Genomic DNA, 14,591 nt, shown 5'->3' on the forward strand with positions numbered 1-14,591 from the left:
GAGAGACTAGGGGTTATACATATCCATAGAGAGACTAGGGGTTATACATATCCATAGAGAGACTAGGGGTTATACATATCCATAGAGAGACTAGGGGTTATACATATCCATAGAGAGACTAGGGGTTATACATATCCATAGAGAGACTAGGGGTTATACATATCCATAGAGAGACTAGGGGTTATACATATCTATAGAGAGACTAGGGGTTATACATATCTATAGAGAGACTAGGGGTTATACATATCCATAGAGAGACTAGGGGTTATACATATCCATAGAGAGACTAGGGGTTATACATATCCATAGAGAGACTAGGGGTTATACATATCCATAGAGAGACTAGGGGTTATACATATCTATAGAGAGACTAGGGGTTATACATATCCATAGAGAGACTAGGGGTTATACATATCTATAGAGAGACTAGGGGTTATACATATCATATCATAGAGAGACTAGGGGTTATACATATCCATAGAGAGACTAGGGGTTATACATATCCATAGAGAGACTAGGGGTTATACATATCTATAGAGAGACTAGGGGTTATACATATCTATAGAGAGACTAGGGGTTATACATATCTATAGAGAGACTAGGGGTTATACATATCATAGAGAGACTAGGGGTTATACATATCTATAGAGAGACTAGGGGTTATACATATCCATAGAGAGACTAGGGGTTATACATATCTATAGAGAGACTAGGGGTTATACATATCCATAGAGAGACTAGGGGTTATACATATCCATAGAGAGACTAGGGGTTATACATATCCATAGAGAGACTAGGGGTTATACATATCTATAGAGAGACTAGGGGTTATACATATCTATAGAGAGACTAGGGAGAGACTTTATACATATCTATAGAGAGACTAGGGGTTATACATATCTATAGAGAGACGAGGGGTTATACATATCCATAGAGAGACTAGGGTTATACATATCCATAGAGAGACTAGGGGTTATACATATCCATAGAGAGACTAGGGGTTATACATATCCATAGAGAGACTAGGGGTTATACATATCCATAGAGAGACTAGGGGTTATACATATCCATAGAGAGACTAGGGGTTATACATATCCATAGAGAGACTAGGGGTTATACATATCCATAGAGAGACTAGGGGTTATAATAATAATAATAATAATAATACATATATGCCATTTAGCAGACGCTTTTATCCAAAGCGACTTACAGTTATACATATCCATAGAGAGACTAGGGGTTATACATATCCATAGAGAGACTAGGGGTTATACATATCCATAGAGAGACTAGGGGTTATAATAATAATAATAATAATAACATATGCCATTTAGCAGACGCTTTTATCCAAAGCGACTTACAGTTATACATATCCATAGAGAGACGAGGGGTTATACATATCTATAGAGAGACTAGGGGTTATACATATCTATAGAGAGACTAGGGGCTATACATATCTATAGAGAGACTATGGGTTATACATATCCATAGAGAGACTAGGGGTTATACATATCCATAGAGAGACTAGGGGTTATACATATCCATAGAGAGACTAGGGGTTATACATATCTATAGAGAGACTAGGGGTTATACATATCCATAGAGAGACGAGGGGTTATACATATCCATAGAGAGACTAGGGGTTATACATACCCATAGAGAGACTAGGGGTTATACATATCTATAGAGAGACTAGGGGTTATACATATCTATAGAGAGACGAGGGGTTATACATATCTATAGAGAGACGAGGGGTTATACATATCAATAGAGAGACTAGGGGTTATACATATCTATAGAGAGACTAGGGGTTATACATATCCATAGAGAGACTAGGGGTTATACATATCTATAGAGAGACGAGGGGTTATACATATCAATAGAGAGACTAGGGGTTATACATATCCATAGAGAGACTAGGGGTTATACATATCCATAGAGAGACTAGGGGTTATACATATCTATAGAGAGACTAGGGGTTATACATATCCATAGAGAGACTAGGGGTTATACATATCCATAGAGAGACTAGGGGTTATACATATCTATAGAGAGACTAGGGTTATACATATCTATAGAGAGACTAGGGGTTATACATATCCATAGAGAGACTAGGGGTTATACATATCCATAGAGAGACTAGGGGTTATACATATCCATAGAGAGACTAGGGTTATACATATCTATAGAGAGACTAGGGGTTATACATATCCATAGAGAGACTAGGGGTTATACATATCCATAGAGAGACTAGGGGTTATACATATCTATAGAGAGACTAGGGGTTATACATATCAATAGAGAGACTAGGGGTTATACATATCCATAGAGAGACTAGGGGTTATACATATCCATAGAGAGACTAGGGGTTATACATATCCATAGAGAGACTAGGGGTTATACATATCTATAGAGAGACTAGGGGTTATACATATCTATAGAGAGACTAGGGGTTATACATATCTATAGAGAGACTAGGGGTTATACATATCCATAGAGAGACTAGGGGTTATACATATCCATAGAGGGGGGTTATACATATCCATAGAGAGACTAGGGGTTATACATATCCATAGAGAGACTAGGGGTTATACATATCCATAGAGAGACTAGGGGTTATACATATCCATAGAGAGACTAGGGGTTATACATATCCATAGAGAGACTAGGGGTTATACATATCCATAGAGAGACTAGGGGTTATACATATCCATAGAGAGACTAGGGGTTATACATATCCATAGAGAGACTAGACTAGGGTTATACATATCCATAGAGAGACTAGGGGTTATACATATCTATAGAGAGACTAGGGTTATACATATCCATAGAGAGACTAGGGGTTATACATATCCATAGAGAGACTAGGGGTTATACATATCCATAGAGAGACTAGGGGTTATACATATCCATAGAGAGACTAGGGGTTATACATATCCATAGAGAGACTAGGGGTTATACATATCCATAGAGAGACTAGGGGTTATACATATCCATAGAGAGACTAGGGGTTATACATATCTATAGAGAGACTAGGGGTTATACATATCTATAGAGAGACTAGGGGTTATACATATCCATAGAGAGACTAGGGGTTATACATATCCATAGAGAGACTAGGGGTTATACATATCCATAGAGAGACTAGGGGTTATACATATCCAATAGAGAGACTAGGGGTTATACATATCCATAGAGAGACTAGGGGTTATACATATCCATAGAGAGACTAGGGGTTATACATATCCATAGAGAGACTAGGGGTTATACATATCCATAGAGAGACTAGGGGTTATACATATCCATAGAGAGACTAGGGGTTATACATATCCATAGAGAGACTAGGGGTTATACATATCCATAGAGAGACTAGGGGTTATACATATAATAGAGAGACTAGGGGTTATACATATCTATAGAGAGACTAGGGGTTATACATATCCATAGAGAGACTAGGGGTTATACATATCCATAGAGAGACTAGGGGTTATACATATCTATAGAGAGACTAGGGGTTATACATATCTATAGAGAGACGAGGGGTTATACATATCTATAGAGAGACTAGGGGTTATACATATCTATAGAGAGACTAGGGGTTATACATATCAATAGAGAGACTAGGGGTTATACATATCCATAGAGAGACTAGGGGTTATACATATCAATAGAGAGACTAGGGGTTATACATATCAATAGAGAGACTAGGGGTTATACATATCCATAGAGAGACTAGGGGTTATACATATCCATAGGGAGACTAGGGGTTATACATATCAATAGAGAGACTAGGGGTTATACATATCAATAGAGAGACTAGGGGTTATACATATCTATAGAGAGACTAGGGGTTATACATATCCATAGAGAGACTAGGGGTTATACATATCCATAGAGAGACTAGGGGTTATACATATCTATAGAGAGACTAGGGGTTATACATATCCATAGAGAGACTAGGGGTTATACATATCCATAGAGAGACTAGGGGTTATACATATCCATAGAGAGACTAGGGGTTATACATATCCATAGAGAGACTAGGGGTTATACATATCCATAGAGAGACTAGGGGTTATACATATCCATAGAGAGACTAGGGGTTATACATATCCATAGAGAGACTAGGGGTTATACATATCCATAGAGAGACTAGGGGTTATACATATCCATAGAGAGACTAGGGGTTATACATATCCATAGAGAGACTAGGGGTTATACATATCCATAGAGAGACTAGGGGTTATACATATCTATAGAGAGACTAGGGGTTATACATATCTATAGAGAGACTAGGGTTTATACATATCCATAGAGAGACTAGGGTTATACATATCCATAGAGAGACTAGGGGTTATACATATCCATAGAGAGACTAGGGGTTATACATATCCATAGAGAGACTAGGGGTTATACATATCCATAGAGAGACTAGGGGTTATACATATCCATAGAGAGACTAGGGGTTATACATATCCATAGAGAGACTAGGGGTTATACATATCCATAGAGAGACTAGGGGTTATACATATCCATAGAGAGACTAGGGGTTATACATATCTATAGAGAGACTAGGGGTTATACATATCTATAGAGAGACTAGGGGTTATACATATCCATAGAGAGACTAGGGGTTATACATATCCATAGAGAGACTAGGGGTTATACATATCCATAGAGAGACTAGGGTTATACATATCCATAGAGAGACTAGGGGTTATACATATCCATAGAGAGACTAGGGGTTATACATATCCATAGAGAGACTAGGGGTTATACATATCCATAGAGAGACTAGGGTTATACATATCCATAGAGAGACTAGGGGTTATACATATCCATAGAGAGACTAGGGGTTATACATATCCATAGAGAGACTAGGGGTTATACATATCTATAGAGAGACTAGGGGTTATACATATCTATAGAGAGACTAGGGGTTATACATATCCATAGAGAGACTAGGGGTTATACATATCCATAGAGAGACTAGGGGTTATACATATCCATAGAGAGACTAGGGGTTATACATATCCATAGAGAGACTAGGGGTTATACATATCTATAGAGAGACTAGGGGTTATACATATCTATAGAGAGACTAGGGGTTATACATATCTATAGAGAGACTAGGGGTTATACATATCCATAGAGAGACTAGGGGTTATACATATCCATAGAGAGACTAGGGGTTATACATATCCATAGAGAGACTAGGGGTTATACATATCCATAGAGAGACTAGGGGTTATAATATCCATAATAATAATATACATATCCATTTAGAGAGATATCCAGAGACTAGGTTATACATATCCATAGAGAGACTAGGGGTTATACATATCCATAGAGAGACTAGGGGTTATACATATCCATAGAGAGACTAGGGGTTATAATAATAATAATAATAATAATAATATATGCCATTTAGCAGACGCTTTTATCCAAAGCGACTTACAGTTATACATATCCATAGAGAGACTAGGGGTTATACATATCCATAGAGAGACTAGGGGTTATACATATCCATAGAGAGACTAGGGGTTATACATATCCATAGAGAGACTAGGGGTTATACATATCCATAGAGAGACTAGGGGTTATACATATCCATAGAGAGACTAGGGGTTATACATATCCATAGAGAGACTAGGGGTTATACATATCCATAGAGAGACTAGGGGTTATACATACCATAGAGAGACTAGGGGTTATACATATCTATAGAGAGACTAGGGGTTATACATATCTATAGAGAGACTAGGGGTTATACATATCTATAGAGAGACTAGGGGTTATACATATCAATAGAGAGACTAGGGGTTATACATATCTATAGAGAGACTAGGGGTTATACATATCCATAGAGAGACTAGGGTTATACATATCTATAGAGAGACTAGGGGTTATACATATCCAATAGAGAGACTAGGGGTTATACATATCCATAGAGAGACTAGGGGTTATACATATCCATAGAGAGACTAGGGGTTATACATATCTATAGAGAGACTAGGGGTTATACATATCCATAGACTAGGGGTTATACATATCCATAGAGAGACTAGGGGTTATACATATCCATAGAGAGACTAGGGGTTATACATATCTATAGAGAGACTAGGGGTTATACATATCTATAGAGAGACTAGGGGTTATACATATCTATAGAGAGACTAGGGGTTATACATATCCATAGAGAGACTAGGGGTTATACATATCCATAGAGAGACTAGGGGTTATACATATCTATAGAGAGACTAGGGGTTATACATATCCATAGAGAGACTAGGGGTTATACATATCCACAGAGAGACTAGGGGTTATACATATCTATAGAGAGACGAGGGGTTATACATATCCATAGAGAGACTAGGGGTTATACATATCCATAGAGAGACTAGGGGTTATACATATCTATAGAGAGACTAGGGGTTATACATATCCATAGAGAGACTAGGGGTTATACATATCTATAGAGAGACTAGGGGTTATACATATCCATAGAGAGACTAGGGTTATACATATCCATAGAGAGACTAGGGGTTATACATATCCATAGAGAGACTAGGGGTTATACATATCCATAGAGAGACTAGGGGTTATACATATCTATAGAGAGACTAGGGGTTATACATATCCATAGAGAGACTAGGGGTTATACATATCCATAGAGAGACTAGGGGTTATACATATCCATAGAGAGACTAGGGGTTATACATATCCATAGAGAGACTAGGGGTTATACATATCCATAGAGAGACTAGGGGTTATACATATCCATAGAGAGACTAGGGTTATACATATCCATAGAGAGACTAGGGGTTATACATATCTATAGAGAGACTAGGGGTTATACATATCCATAGAGAGACTAGGGGTTATACATATCCACAGAGAGACTAGGGGTTATACATATCTATAGAGAGACTAGGGGTTATACATATCTATAGAGAGACTAGGGGTTATACATATCTATAGAGAGACTAGGGGTTATACATATCCATAGAGAGACTAGGGGTTATACATATCCATAGAGAGACTAGGGGTTATACATATCCATAGAGAGACTAGGGGTTATACATATCCATAGAGAGACTAGGGGTTATACATATCCATAGAGAGACTAGGGGTTATACATATCTATAGAGAGACTAGGGGTTATACATATCCATAGGGAGACGAGGGGTTATACATATCTGTGGTCCTTCTGTAGCTCAGTTGGTAGAGCATGGCTAGGGGTTATCCCAGGACCACCCATATCCATAGAAGACTAGGGGTTATACATATCATGACTGTAAGTATCCACAGAGAGACTTTGGGGTTATAAATCCAGAAATGGGGTTATACATATCCATTATTATATATATACATATCCATAGAGAGACTAGGGGTTATACATATCCATAGAGAGACTAGGGGTTATACATATCCATAGAGAGACTAGGGGTTATACATATCCATAGAGAGACTAGGGGTTATACATATCCATAGAGAGACTAGGGGTTATACATATCCACAGAGAGACTAGGGGTTATACATATCCATAGAGAGACTAGGGGTTATACATATCCATAGAGAGACTAGGGGTTATACATATCCATAGAGAGACTAGGGGTTATACATATCCATAGAGAGACTAGGGGTTATACATATCTATAGAGAGACTAGGGGTTATACATATCCATAGAGAGACTAGGGGTTATACATATCCATAGAGAGACTAGGGGTTATACATATCCACAGAGAGACTAGGGGTTATACATATCCACAGAGAGACTAGGGGTTATACATATCCATAGAGAGACTAGGGTTATACATATCCATAGAGAGACTAGGGGTATACATATCCATAGAGAGACTAGGGGTTATACATATCCACAGAGAGACTAGGGGTTATACATATCCACAGAGAGACTAGGGGTTATACATATCCATAGAGAGACTAGGGGTTATACATATCCATAGAGAGACTAGGGGTTATACATATCTATAGAGAGACTAGGGGTTATACATATCTATAGAGAGACTAGGGGTTATACATATCCATAGAGAGACTAGGGGTTATACATATCCACAGAGAGACTAGGGGTTATACATATCCATAGAGAGACTAGGGGTTATACATATCCATAGAGAGACTAGGGGTTATACATATCTATAGAGAGACTAGGGGTTATACATATCTATAGAGAGACTAGGGGTTATACATATCCATAGAGAGACTAGGGGTTATACATATCCATAGAGAGACTAGGGGTTATACATATCCATAGAGAGACTAGGGGTTATACATATCCATAGAGAGACTAGGGGTTATACATATCCATAGAGAGACTAGGGGTTATACATATCCATAGAGAGACTAGGGGTTATACATATCCATAGAGAGACTAGGGGTTATACATATCCATAGAGAGACTAGGGGTTATACATATCTATAGAGAGACTAGGGGTTATACATATCCATAGGGAGACGAGGGGTTATACATATCCACAGAGAGACTAGGGGTTATACATATCTATAGAGAGACTAGGGGTTATACATATCCACAGAGAGACTAGGGGTTATACATATCCATAGAGAGACTAGGGGTTATACATATCCATAGAGAGACTAGGGGTTATACATATCCACAGAGAGACTAGGGGTTATACATATCTATAGAGAGACTAGGGGTTATACATATCCATAGAGAGACTAGGGGTTATACATATCCATAGAGAGACTAGGGGTTATACATATCCATAGAGAGACTAGGGGTTATACATATCCATAGAGAGACTAGGGGTTATACATATCCATAGAGAGACTAGGGGTTATACATATCCATAGAGAGACTAGGGGTTATACATATCCATAGAGAGACTAGGGGTTATACATATCCATAGAGAGACTAGGGGTTATACATATCCATAGAGAGACTAGGGGTTATACATATCCATAGAGAGACTAGGGGTTATACATATCCATAGAGAGACTAGGGGTTATACATATCCATAGAGAGACTAGGGGTTATACATATCCATAGAGAGACTAGGGGTTATACATATCCATAGAGAGACTAGGGGTTATACATATCTATAGAGAGACGAGGGGTTATACATATCCACAGAGAGACTAGGGGTTATACATATCCATAGAGAGACTAGGGGTTATACATATCTATAGAGAGACTAGGGGTTATACATATCCATAGAGAGACTAGGGGTTATACATATCCATAGAGAGACTAGGGGTTATACATATCTATAGAGAGACTAGGGGTTATACATATCTATAGAGAGACTAGGGGTTATACATATCTATAGAGAGACTAGGGGTTATACATATCCATAGAGAGACTAGGGGTTATACATATCCATAGAGAGACTAGGGGTTATACATATCTATAGAGAGACTAGGGGTTATACATATCCACAGAGAGACTAGGGGTTATACATATCCATAGAGAGACTAGGGGTTATACATATCCATAGAGAGACTAGGGGTTATACATATCTATAGAGAGACTAGGGGTTATACATATCTATAGAGAGACTAGGGGTTATACATATCCATAGAGAGACTAGGGATTATACATATCCATAGAGAGACTAGGGGTTATACATATCCATAGAGAGACTAGGGGTTATACATATCCATAGGGAGGATGGGAGGGGGGGGATTACGACTACATTTGAATCTAAAGTGGTTTATATGAATATTAAGCACATATGATAAACAACATTTGTATAAACATTGGCAAACGTAATCCTCTTAAAAAAAATATTAAACACGCACAACACGTAATCTGCTACCCATCCAAACAGCCATGGAAATGGAGTTTTCCTGCCATGCACCCATTACCCAGACATACCTTTGGGCTTCCCAGTTGGATGGCTTTTGCAGGCGTTCAGCATGGCCTGTTTCTTCTGGACCTCAGTGATGGAGAATCCTGGAGGAGGAAACCACATAGGTCACAGGTCAATGTGGATATCACAGATTCATTCTGCCAGTGCCACCTATCAATACCCAGCTATTACAAGGGAACAGAATAATAGAAGGCCAGATTGTTGGATGAAAAGTTTCGGTAATATCTGCATGCTCTGTTACAGCCCAGATAAAACCCAGAGACTATGGCTGAGAAGCGAAGGGGGCAGCTCAATGGATTTATAGCTCCTTTTATCTGAGGGATTAACGACATTCTGATCCATTAGCTGTTACATATTACACATACACTTCTCTTCCCTGATTCTCTGACCGGAGCCACTGTCAGAAACGTTTATCACAAACTATTAATACAGCGGTAGTCTGGGGCAGAGAGAGACAGGAGGACACAGCTCATGTTTTACTAATAGGAAAGGATACACACCCAGTGGCTTTGTACAGCTGACTAGTAATACTACAGGTAAGCAGTTCATTGCAGTCTCCTAGTATTCTATTAGTGTTTTCTACTCATTCTGTATGTCTGAGTTGCTTTAGCTTAGCAAGCTAAGTAAGAACGGGTCCTTTTTCAAACTGTGGCACGTCAGACAGAGAGACGGGTAACTGTTTCACCTGTTTCGAGGTCGTGCTGCACCTGCGTCCTCTCGTCCTGGAAGGCTCGGAGCCAGCGTTGTTTCTGCTCAGGCTTCTTGGCACACAGCAGGTGGATCTCGTCCCCCGCCAGCGAGCGCAGCTTCAGAGCGTTCTTCACCGACACGTTGAAGTCCTTCTCCTTCCCGTCCTCCACATCCACCACCTCCATCAGGTCCATGTCCATACGACCCTTATAGTACAGCATGTCCCTGCGCAGGAGGTCCTGAAAAAAACCATAGGGATACGTGTTAATGCTGTTATATATTACTGTTACTAACTCTAATCCTTATAGTAACTAACCCACTTCATAAACATCCCTACACTCTATCTAGAACTTAAAATGGTTATTTGGCTGTTCCCATAGAATAACTTTTGAGGATCCCTTTTTGGTTCAAGGTATAACTTTTTTTTTTTATTGTATTTTTTAAATCTTTATTTAACTAGGCAAGTCAGTTAAGAACAAATTCTTATTTTCAATGACGGCCTAGGAACAGTGGGTTAACTGCCTGTTCAGGGGCAGAATGACAGATTTGTACCGTGTCAGCTCAGGGGTTTGAACTTGCAACCTTGCGATTACTAGTCCAACGCTCTAACCACTAGGCTACCCTGCCCAGCTTAATGTCCACATTACGGTTCAATCACAACCGTGGCCTCAACCGTAACCCTTACCAGCTTCATGTCCACATTATAACAATAATTTTAACAGTGCTGCTCGCCTTTTTGCAGTAGACCATCTGGTGGTCGAAGAGGAAGAACATGCGCTGCTGGCTCCTAGCCTGAGGCTGGGAGATCTTCGTCAGCTCTCCAGAGAAGATCAGATCTGAACTCATACTGAGGATGTCTTCTCCCTGAGGATGTTCAAACGCACACCAAGCATCTGTTAGAGCCTACAGACAGAGTTTGTTCAGCCAAAAAAAGTTGGGTCCTGGCAACATGTTTCCAGAACAAGTCACTTGGTCAGGAAAACGTCCTGGACCTAGTCATGGATTCTGTTCCATTACCCTCGATGCACCTTTACTCACCTCCCAGTCCTCTATGGAGCTCTGCCATTGGGCGATCTTGTCAATGTTCTCCAGGCGCCGCTTCCTCTCGTTGATCAGCCTGGCCACGTTCTTCATGGCGTTCAAGGCAGCCTCCACGTCCTTATAGTCCCTGGGTTGCCCAGAACAGACAAACACATCAGGCCCTCTCGGTCTTACATGATTGTTTTAGTCTAATGATAGACTTGTAATAACTTTCGACGTAAAAACAAAACACAACTAATAACCTATCAGTGTCATGTGATTTCTGAAAGAAATTTCAGCGATTTCAGAGAGCGAAATTGGGAGATAAGAAGGAACACATGCAGCTCCTTGCATGTGTGCACAGTACAAGTGTGTGTGTGTTTACCTATGCTGAGGGTTGGTGTATTTCAGTAGCTCGGCCAGCTGCAGAGGGTACTTACCTATGCTGAGGGTTGGTGTATTTCAGTAGCTCGGCCAGCTGCAGAGGGTACTTGCAGATCTTCTGAACGGGCGTGAGCAGGAAGCCATCCAGCGAGATGTCAATCATCTTCTGCAGCAGACGACAGGCCTCGAAGAAGAACACGTACTTGTTGGTCTTCATCAGTCTGGACAACTGCACACAGGCGTTGGGGTGGTTGTTACAGTACTCCGAGTAGATCTGGAAGTCTGTTTGCTGAGGAGGGTGAGGAGGAGACAGGAAACGTTAACATGGCAGTTTAAAATGGTGGTTTAAAATGGCAAAATTGATGGTTGCTGGAATGTTACATGAATGTTTGGGCTCCAGAGAGGTTGCTTGACTTGAATCCCCAACATAAAGTGTGTATAATAATACAGTAGTTATCTATTAAGCAGATTTAATTTCCCCTATTACGTCATGTTATGTCATGTTTATGATAGCATTATGTAGCGTTATGCAAGCGACAACGCTACATAATGCATCATGAAACTAGGTGTATGCCGCACGTCACTACTTCAGATGAGCAGCATTTGAACGTAAACATTGATTTTTTTAAATCAAAATGCGTTTTTTTTGTTGTTGTCAGAAATGCCTTCTTGAACATGTGAACTTTCATGTGCCTTAATAACAAACTTGTATTCCATCCATAAATACGAATAAAGTTGTAACATTACGAGCGTAGTTGGTTTAGCCATGGAAAAAGCGGGAACTAGCCATGATTGGTTGAGATAATGAATGGGCTGGACATGCCGGGAGATGAGTTTGGATTGGTCTGCCATGTAGCATGCTTCTGTCTATAACGTGAACTGTTCAGTATGTGTTGACAGTCCTTTCTACCATGCCGTTTTTGAATGATATAACGTTAACTATCGATAACTACAAAAGTTCTGGAAATTTTCTCAACAACATTGATACCCTGAATTTAGCAGGCTCTATCGACAGATCAGTAGGAAAAAGTGATGGGCTAATTTCTGCCCATGTCATGGTCAGTGTAAACCAGTGACTTCACACAAAGCTGGCCAAACAAGATGTAGCTACAAACAAAACATAGTTAAGAGGTTCCGGTCTGCCGTGAAGCATTCATCCATATATACAGGTAAGAGTCGAGCTACATTTTCCAGATATAAGTTTCTAATTTTGTCAGAAAGTCATTATTTTTGCAAGTTAAAGAATACTACTAGTTCGTTAGCAAACGTTAGCTTGCTGGCTTGTGTATGATCTGTGTAGTAATATTATTTGAATCAGAAATCCATTTGCATTGCTAGTTATAGCCTAATGTTAGCTAGTTAACATTGAACCTACTCTAGTACAATGTCTGTACTGGTAGTAGCATGACAGTTCATTGTTTAGCTAGCTATCTACCTAGCTAGCTACATGTCTAAACAAAAGATTCCACTTAGGCTGGATTATTACATGACCCATCAAATTAGCAGATGTGTCTGGGGGTGATTACGGCCATCGATTGTATTTCATGAACATGTGTACATGCCTAGACAATAGTGACACATCCACTCAGCTAGATGTGGCTGGGGGGTGGTTATAGCATTTCCTTCAAATGACCCATCAATTTAGAGACGTGTGCCAGGTAAGCGTCATCTAATAACGATCAAATATTTATCAAATATTTTTATGTGGACACTTTCTGTTTTTGATATTGCTACTGTGCAAGTACTATCACTGTACCGTTTACACCTTCTGTATCCCGTGCATGTGACAAATAAACGTTGATATAGCATGTGTTTACCACATGGTCTCACATGTGAATCCATAAAGAGATATGTGGAACTAAGGCTTAAAGGGTGTGAATGATGCTGAATAGGTGTAGGCAAAGAAGAGCTCTCCAGTAGGTGAACCAAAACATTCAAAGGCCATTTACTCAAAAGTGGGGTTACAAGTTTACTCACTTTAAAAGCAGAAATACTTTCCCGTTGTTCCTCGACTGCAGCGTATGATATATCATTTTCTAGCCCTGAGTCTCTACTTTTATCCAATGTAAAAACAATTTCAAATTTTGCTACATAAGACAGAATTTAGGCGGTTGGTCACAGCTGACAGAAGTCAGGTGTAGAATCCCAGTGGGTCGTGTGCTGTACAATACTCACGTGTTCGAGGAAGCAGGATCCGATCTCGCTGAGGTGCGGCTGCTCCTTGTTGAACCTCTTCTCCAGACCTTTCAGTAACTTCTTCTGGAAGCGGTAGATGTCTTCGATGTTGCCGAATATACACCGCAGTTGCTCCTCTGTGAACATGTCTATCCTCTTACGACACTGCTTGATGTAACCCTGAGAGAGGAACAGTAGACTCATGGTACCACATGTAGAACAGACTTATACCTGATTTTACATGTTAAGAATTCCCAGAAATAACCAAGTTAAAACTGAAGAATATATTTTGTCTTATTGGACATTGTATTGTTCAGAAATACAATGTCCTATGTGCTGGTTATGATGGCACAAAGGCTGGTGTGGTTATTTAGAGACACTTGAAGACAAAAGGCAGATTCTTCCGGGAGTTTTTGATGCAAATAGTTTCTAAGTCCTATAATGGCCTGTGTCAAAGGAAAGTGTCT

The 14,591-nt window shown here is 39.7% G+C and overlaps 1 protein-coding gene across 4 annotated transcripts in view; it reads right to left on the reverse strand.

The window, feature by feature from the left end:
- Positions 1–14,591, reverse strand: part of LOC123991207 (rho guanine nucleotide exchange factor 4-like) — a 97,503-nt gene that overhangs the window by 3,845 nt on the left and 79,067 nt on the right. For all 4 annotated transcript variants that reach the window (XM_046292543.1, XM_046292542.1, XM_046292544.1 and 1 more), the window contains 6 exons: positions 14,125–14,304; positions 12,006–12,238; positions 11,584–11,713; positions 11,278–11,409; positions 10,541–10,784; positions 9,861–9,938 (listed from right to left, as the gene is read on the reverse strand). In XM_046292543.1, the coding sequence (XP_046148499.1) occupies positions 9,861–9,938; positions 10,541–10,784; positions 11,278–11,409; positions 11,584–11,713; positions 12,006–12,238; positions 14,125–14,304 (997 nt within the window). The remainder of the gene's footprint in view (positions 1–9,860; positions 9,939–10,540; positions 10,785–11,277; positions 11,410–11,583; positions 11,714–12,005; positions 12,239–14,124; positions 14,305–14,591) is intronic.

Source organism: Oncorhynchus gorbuscha, linkage group LG12 (assembly GCF_021184085.1).
Source record: "Oncorhynchus gorbuscha isolate QuinsamMale2020 ecotype Even-year linkage group LG12, OgorEven_v1.0, whole genome shotgun sequence".
NCBI lineage: Eukaryota > Metazoa > Chordata > Actinopteri > Salmoniformes > Salmonidae > Oncorhynchus > Oncorhynchus gorbuscha.